The 7,989-nt window shown below is 43.1% G+C and overlaps 1 protein-coding gene across 1 annotated transcript; it reads right to left on the bottom strand.

The window, feature by feature from the left end:
• Positions 1–4,315: 4,315 nt before the first annotated feature.
• On the bottom strand, positions 4,316–5,209 carry LOC311321940 (syntaxin-11-like; the record flags this gene model as incomplete). Its single annotated transcript, XM_084453955.1, has 1 exon — positions 4,316–5,209. One exon carries the CDS (start codon positions 5,207–5,209, stop codon positions 4,316–4,318), a length of 894 nt encoding a protein of 297 aa, XP_084310081.1.
• Between the last annotated feature and the right edge of the window lie 2,780 nt (positions 5,210–7,989).

Raw genomic sequence — 7,989 nt, 5'->3', positions numbered from 1 at the left:
CTGCCAGCAAACTTCAGACGCGCGGATGGAAACATGGCGCGGATAGGCGTCACGTGACCGGGCGCACGGACTGGCGCACCGGTGGGCGAGGGTCCCAGGATGATGGAAGAGAGAACATCCAGAATTAAATGACAAAAGATACAGCGAAGTTGTTTATTATGACCCCATCGTGATCATTTATAGTTCATAGCCTCGTTATTATTTTGTTCGGACGTCTTTGGATAGGTCGAGCCTACGTGTTACAGCCTGGCTAGATTTAAAACTGCCTATGGGCTGGAAAACAAAATTATTGAAATTGATTATTGAGATTTCGATCTGCGTTCTTAACTTACAGAAATCTTTCCCAGAGTAGACTACACATCTACATTCGTATAGCCTACACTCACACGGATACATAAAATAAAATAAATAGCCCTACGTCAAGTATCACAGTTGAATACCATGCACAATTCAAGATTTCTGCAGTCCGAAGCTAATGCTTAGGCCTATATGCCCACCCAGTGGTGTGGTTGGGGTAGGCTATACGGAGGTAGGCTATACGGAGTATACTCACTTCTTTATCCATGGTCCCCACAGTAGGCTAGGCCTATACCACTTCTTTAAACACCACTAATGTGAAAACTGTAACAGTAAACCCACTTCTTTAAACACCACTAATGTAAAAACTGTAATTTTTTTGCTACAGTATACACACTTTTTTAGAGTATAGCCTAGGCCTACCCACTTCTTTAGTCACCACTACACCCATGCCTACCCTTATGTCAACTCGTTTTAAATACCTTCAGAAGGCCACATCAAACGTCAAGCATTAAAGACAAAACAGACAAATAAAACAAAACACATTACGCTAATAAATAAACAAACTAAAACGTTGACATAGGCTAGCAGTGTGGAACGAGCCTACTGGTCTTTGTAGAGCTTCATAATGACAAACTTGGCATATGAACACATTAAGCAACATCAAGGTTCACATAATCTCGTAAGTATTCAAACAACATGCCCTTTAGGCAGAGACCGTTGAATTATTAACTAGGCGCTAAAGGTTTGGCGACACTGGCTCATTTGAAAACCTTTGCTCAAAACCTATGAAACAACTCCTGGCCGAGATTGACTAATTTAGTAGGCTACATCTAAACTAGGTCCCCGACTGATACAGCTGAGATGTTGATCTGTCGTCGTTGTATGTCCAGACTCTGTTCTCTCATCGTCTCGGCTGTCAGTGCTCTTTGTGTGCGCTTCCAAAGAAAGAGGCTCGATTTCACCAATTAGCGCTGTAGGGCCCTCGCACAGGTGTCCGGTGACAGCACGGGTAGGAGAGAAAACTACTCTTAAAAGAGTGGAATACAAACTGACCTATATTCAAGGTAAGGATGTCGCCCATAGCCAAATTAATGGATGGTGTGGAGTGTGGGACTTCTATTGCCGAGAGGCCGTGCCACGAGCTGGGCAAGTCACCAACCAGGACGAGAAACTGAGTCAAATCAAATGTGCTGTTAGACTTATTTGAGTGCATACCATGGAGCTATAAAAAACGGTACATAATTATACTGTAGCCTAGTATCTACATACCCTACTGAATTTCTTTCAGGTCTCAGTTGGGCAGATGTTCAGGTTTACCGCATATGAGGGCTTGGAGCGCCCTCCAATGTCAACACTAATTGTCCTGTCGCGTAATCCATCCGTTTCGAGAGTGAAAAGTATGAATAGGCTACCTGAAATTAAAAGTATATTATGTCACCGTATAATTTCTGTAATTATGGATAAGGGGTGTAGATGATTGGGATTAGAGTGTGTAAGCAGCATCCCAACTTCCTTTTTGACTGGAATAATGTGAACAGACCGAGACTCGGGACGAAATCTGCCGATGAGTATTATGATGCATTGTGTTCACCAGTAGGAGGTGGTCGCTTGTCTGTAGCACTAGTGTATTATTATGCATTGTGTTCACCAGTAGGAGGTGGTCGCATTGTGTTCACCAGTAGGAGGTGGTCGCATTGTGTTCACCAGTAGGAGGTGGTCGCTTGTCTGTAGCACTAGTGTATTGTTATGCATTGTGTTCACCAGTAGGAGGTGGTCGCTTGTCTGTAGCACTAGCGTAGGCTACTAGAGAAAAGCAGAAAAAAACGCATAATAACCCGTTTAATCAGGTACACCAATAACGTAGTGAAATTGTATTCATGGGACAAAAGCATGTTTTGCGGTCATTAAATCTTCTAATACATTTGTTCTTTACCGTCCGTACCATGAGGAAATTATAGTTTATTTACTCTGAGGGAACAAAAGAATTTACCAGGAGTGGGGTTCGAACCCACGCGGACATATGTCCATTGGATCTTAAGTCCAACGCCTTAACCACTCGGCCATCCTGGTACACACCGTGTTCCAACGACGTATGGAAATATAATATTTATTTTCTACAATATAGATTTAAGTTCATTAATTGGTTGTGCTGAACATTGTTTATAGCGTCAGTCTGTTTGCTACAGGGCGCTTCATGATCAGTCGACTATTTTTAGCAAGTCATAGCTAGTTACTAGCTAGCTGGCTAACGGTAGCTACCTAGTGTTAGCGAAGACGCAGCTAGCTAGCTAGGCTGGTGAAGACTAAAGTAATTAAGGGAACATGACAATTTGTGACTTTACTCGGTAGCTAACGTTAGCTGACTGACTGGTTGCAGCATGGCGATATTGCTAACATTTAGCTAGCACTAGCTTTTGTTATCGGTCAGGATAGCCACTTCACCATTAGCTAGCTATCTTAAGTAGCTAGCTAGCCAACATTGCATTGGCTTACTACAGCTAATATTAGTGTTAGCTAACGTTATAAATAGTATAGATAACGCTTACTACACAGAAGTGAGGTAACGCCATGTTAGCTAACACTAGCTCAGTAGCGCTATTTTATTCGCTCACAAGTTTCTGGTTCCGAAAAGCTAAATACTCAAAACTCTGTCTTCGCTAGGTAGCTAAATCCCAGGCGGTCTCAAAAGTTCAGCGCCGGTGGCAGTCCCTACCATCCTCATGCCTTGCCTGACTACAACACTTCCATCATTTGATATTTTCTGCCCCCTTGTGTTAACAAAATAAACCGACACACTTTGCCAGAAAATGCAGACCTGCCTCAACAACAACGCACCACCTCCTAAAAAGTGGCACGTAAAGACAAACTAACCTAAATGTATATTCAAGCCGGTATCGTCGTCCAAGGTACCGTCGTCCAATCAATCTAACGGACAGTGTGGTGGGGCCAATTGGCAAGTCACCTGCAGCAAGAGAAACAATAGTAAAATAAAATATGCTCGATATCAATGCATAGCCTACTGTATCTACATAGAATATATAGGCATCATTTGCATTTCCCCACCTTGCCCTGTCCTTACAGTTTATTGTGGTTGGTTTAACAATGTATTTCTCCATTGTTACATGGGAGCCCCAGTCCCCAGAGGGGACTCGGAAGTGAAGTCTTGTTGTTTTGGAAGCAATGCAGTGTTGGTTTTGGGAGAAATAAACGACTAATACATGTATACAGCTTTTTAACCACACAGACAGTAGGCTATAGTACAAACGTTTGTATCAAATCAGTAGCCTAACGTAGGCCTATAAATGAACCTACCTGACATCATGAACATCTAAACGATCTGCAACAGCCTTGATAGGCTACGGCTGATCAAAGTTAAAGTGTACCTCATTTTGGTGCATTCAAAACACCAACAATAGTTGAGGAATTTCACCAGTCATTATGACCCATAGAAAAAAATCTGGAGGAGCCAGTTGGATTGCAAATCTTCCGTCACCCTCTTTCTCCAGTGAACTTCCTCAATACCTCTTCATTTTGATTGCTCACACATCACCAAAAGCATATATGACAAGCATAAGACTACATAAATAAATAGGCCTACATAATGAAAAACGAATACATTTTCGTAATGTAAATTATATTTCGGTATTTTCACATATTTAAGTAGGCCCATTTCTGCATTTATTCTTGTCATTTTCTGTCCCTCACACTACACTACATATGTATAATGCTGCATAATTTAGGCTATGTGTCCTATTTACACACACACACACGTTTGCACATGCAATTATAGTAGTTGTAGTACTTTATTGATCCAGGGGTAAAATTGCACAAACACTGTATACACTCACTCTCTCTCTCCCTCTCTCTCACACACGCGCGCACACACACACACACAACACACACACGGATTATCTCTTGGCTTTCCATTTTTTATTTGAGTTAAACATTTCTTCATTAAAGGTTATAAATAAAGACGATTTCTTACGGATTATTATTGTTATTGATTTGTTGTGAACTACGAAGCGTGTCGACACCAGGGCAGACAGGCACAGCATTGCGTGAAGAGGTTCTTTCTCTTATACTCCAGGGCCTTATTGATCTGCACGTTGACCCTTTCTATGTAGTCATGTGTGCTGCTCACATTAGACTCTATGTTATTTATCATGGCACCTTGCTCCTCCACAAGCATGGCCATCTCTAGGAACAGATCATGTACCTCTTTGAGCCGAGCCTCCAGCTCCATCAGCTCCCTATGCCTGCCTTTGATCTCACATAGAGCCCAGCGGGACGATCGCCCCTCTGTCTGCAGGCTCTGGGACAGCTCCCCCCAGCCCTCACCCCCCCTCTCCACTATTGTGTCCATCTGCTCCTCAGACATCTCCTTCCCCAGGATGGACGCCTGCCTCTGGATGCGCTCTCGGCATACCTCTCTCTGGTTCTCCTCCGCCCGGTTGTAGTCGGCCATAGTGGAGTGAAAGGCCAGGGAGATTGTGGAGTACTGGGAGCGGGCGATGCGGGTCACAGCAGCGTTGGGACCTTCTTTCTCTTCCAGCTGTTTGCTCTGCTCTCCCAGCGCTTTGACCCTGGCGTGCAGGGCCTCCCCACGCAGCTGGATCTTCTTGGCGATGGAGTTGGAGTCGTGCTTGATGATGGTGAGCTGGCGAACGCAGGTGCTCACTCGCTCGTTATGTTGGACCATGCGCTCCACCTCCAGCTGGAGCAGAGAGACCTCCTTGCGTATGGAGTGCGCCTCCTTCAGCAGGTCGTCCTTGACGGTGGTCCTGTCGTACACCACGGCCTGCTGGAGGAACTCCACCTTGTCCACGTCATACTCGGGTCCGTGGAGGTATGGGTTGTAGTCCTCCTGTTCCTCGCTGATGGTCTGCATGTGGACCAGCCTGTCCCTCATCCTGCCTGAAAGAGTTAGGATGGTGTGAGAGGAGGAAAAAGAGAGGAATTCAGAGCAGCATCTGAAGAATGTAGAGTCACTTGTTTTTAGATCTGGGTTCAGGTTTTGACCAGCAGGAACAAGGAACTCAGGGCCCCAGACTAACAGCAATAATATGGTTGCATAAAAACTGGTTGATCGCATCTCAGCTTTTTGGGGGTTGGTATTTTATAAGAAATCAAAGTAGGCTACATACAAAAAAACGGAAATGAACGGTACAAAGGTGCAACAATGCATTTTTATTAGCGTACCAATCAACTAAAATTAAAGTGCTCTTTTTAAAAGCGCCTACAGTTCAATAACTTAAATTAACATAAAATAAGACAACTTTAACAAAGAGTCCCCTGCCTTACCCCTTTAAAGGAGATCCCCAGAAGCCCCATGGTCTGCAGATGACACCCCTTTAATTTAGCCTTCTTGCCCTTTGTCCCTGGTGTTCACTCTTTCTCTGGCATTGAAGCCCTCCACACTAGGCCCCTCACTGCTGCTTTTAAGGAGGTCATCCACTGTGTCTGTGTGGAGAGACGCTCTAAGGTCTGATTTGATCCTCTCTTGAGAAGAGACATTGTGGCACATCAGGACATATTTACGGTGGAAAATTCCACCAAATTGGTGTCAGAGCATGTAGGGTGTATTCAGACTTGGACAACAGGATGTGTGTGTAGAATAGTTCAGGTAGGTTTGGCATGGACTGAAGTGATCAACACATAGTATAATAAAACAATAATATTTGACCTTTACATTTTAGTTATCAGACACTTTTATCTAAAGCGACTTACAATAAGTACAACCTGTAAGATTGCTCTCACACACTTTTCTCTCTCACGCACTCACGCACACACACGCAATTCTACCACATTTCCTCATTCCATAAGCAAAGAGCTCTAGTTATACAAGGAGTGAACCAGTGTTTACACTTCACAATCAGATAAAAAGCAATAGATGTTCCTTTCTGGGGGGAGTATGACAACTTCAACTTTCAGTTGGTGGATGAACAATAATTATAGTGTGAACCCACGCCTTGGTCTATCACTAATATACTATTAATTAATCAATCTGAAAAGCAATTTGGCCTATTCTCAGTCCCAGTCATTGGGTTTTGTGCAAATAATGTCATGGGCTAACCGGTCTGATGATTGGTGATTTTCAGTAGCCTAACAGTCTAGGCCGGCCTACCATAAAATCACAACTGCTTACAATTAGGCTAATAGAATGCAGCAGAGAGATAAATCTCAACTCCACAGAAAAATACGACGCAATCAGGCTACCGACAACAACATGGTTTCACGGGACCTCAAACTGTCATCTCTCTCAGGATCATCACCTGAAATTAATCTTATTCAAATGTGGCTTTCTCTGGTTTTGTTTTACCACATCACTGATTAATCACTGAAAAATAAAGAAAATAGCATACCTTTTCTTCCGGACCCCGTGAAGAAATTGTAAAGTGATTTCCTTCAGTTCATCCAATCATTCTGCAGCCTCCAAGCGTCTTGAAGCATATCGGATCCTTTCTCATGAAGGAAGTTGTCAACAGCAGATACGTGGGGAGTGATTCCCTTATTTTGTTTTCTTTACACTTGCCTGGTTCCTCTTCTTCTTTTGGTATTGCGGCAGACAAGAACCTGCTAATGACAGGCGTTTTAATGTGAACAGGTAGGCTACATCTGCTCCTGCCACGCCCTCTACTAGCCTACCCCTCCTCCAGAGTACTCCCCAAGCCCCCAGGAACGACTTGGCGTTGTGACTCTACAGGCGTAGTGGCCAAACTCGGTATTGCAAGCGTTGGGGGGAAAAAGCAGTAGCCTTCTCGGGAACCAGGCCAGGCCAAGCCTGGCTTATGTGGGTTGGCTGGCTTGTTTCTGTGCGGGACTGGTAGGACGGTAATGTCTGATAAATAAAACTAGCAGCAGCTTCCATAACATTAATGGTAGCGGCCAGTGGCTAAAGCAGTTACACTGATGATTCCTGTAATGTTAGCTATTTTGCTGCAATGGGTTCAACTTTTGTTTCTCGATAAAGGTCATGACTTGCTGTTTTGCACTTCCCTTTAGGTGGTGAATAAGTAGACCCAGGACACAGTGGGTTATTTGGACATCTACTAGGATCTTGATATTATATTGATATGAAGATATGAAAGTAAAGAATTTGCCATTAGAAGTAAATTGTAATTAAAATGGTTCTTAGCTAAGTAACCTAAGTGTAAGCAGACTTGAAAGGTCAATTGTAATAATATCATGAATGAACAATTGTAAACATAGTACTCAACAGAATAGGTAATACTCAAGTCTTGATTGAAATTTTTCCTAAATGCTTTATTAAACATACAGACATGTACATTAAAAGTAGCCATAAGTTGTTATTTTGCATGTGCTCTCAGGACATGTTGTGGTTGTGACCATCTTTGTAAAGAAGAGAGGCATGTAATGCACATGTATACAGTAGTACAGAGTCAGTTGTCTATTGTATAGACAAGGTGTTGGTGCTCAAGAGTTGTCAGGTGTTGGTTCGAGTGTTCAAGTGTACAGTGGTGCAGTCAGTTGTCTATACTAGTGCATCAAAATATTGGCCAAAAATAACATTCATATTAAGCCTTTTTTGTGTCGCGTAGACATACAGTACATTTAATCTGCACAATAACATGATATGGTGGTGAATAAAAACAGTGGTCAGAGCAGATTCCTGGTACCACAGCACAGGTGGTGTTGTAGTCCTATCCCCAACTGAAAATATTGATCTAG

This window comes from Borostomias antarcticus, assembly GCF_949987555.1.
Source record: "Borostomias antarcticus genome assembly, chromosome: 19".
Classification (NCBI taxonomy): Eukaryota; Metazoa; Chordata; class Actinopteri; order Stomiiformes; family Stomiidae; genus Borostomias; species Borostomias antarcticus.
This window is presented reverse-complemented; position numbering and strand designations above follow the sequence as displayed.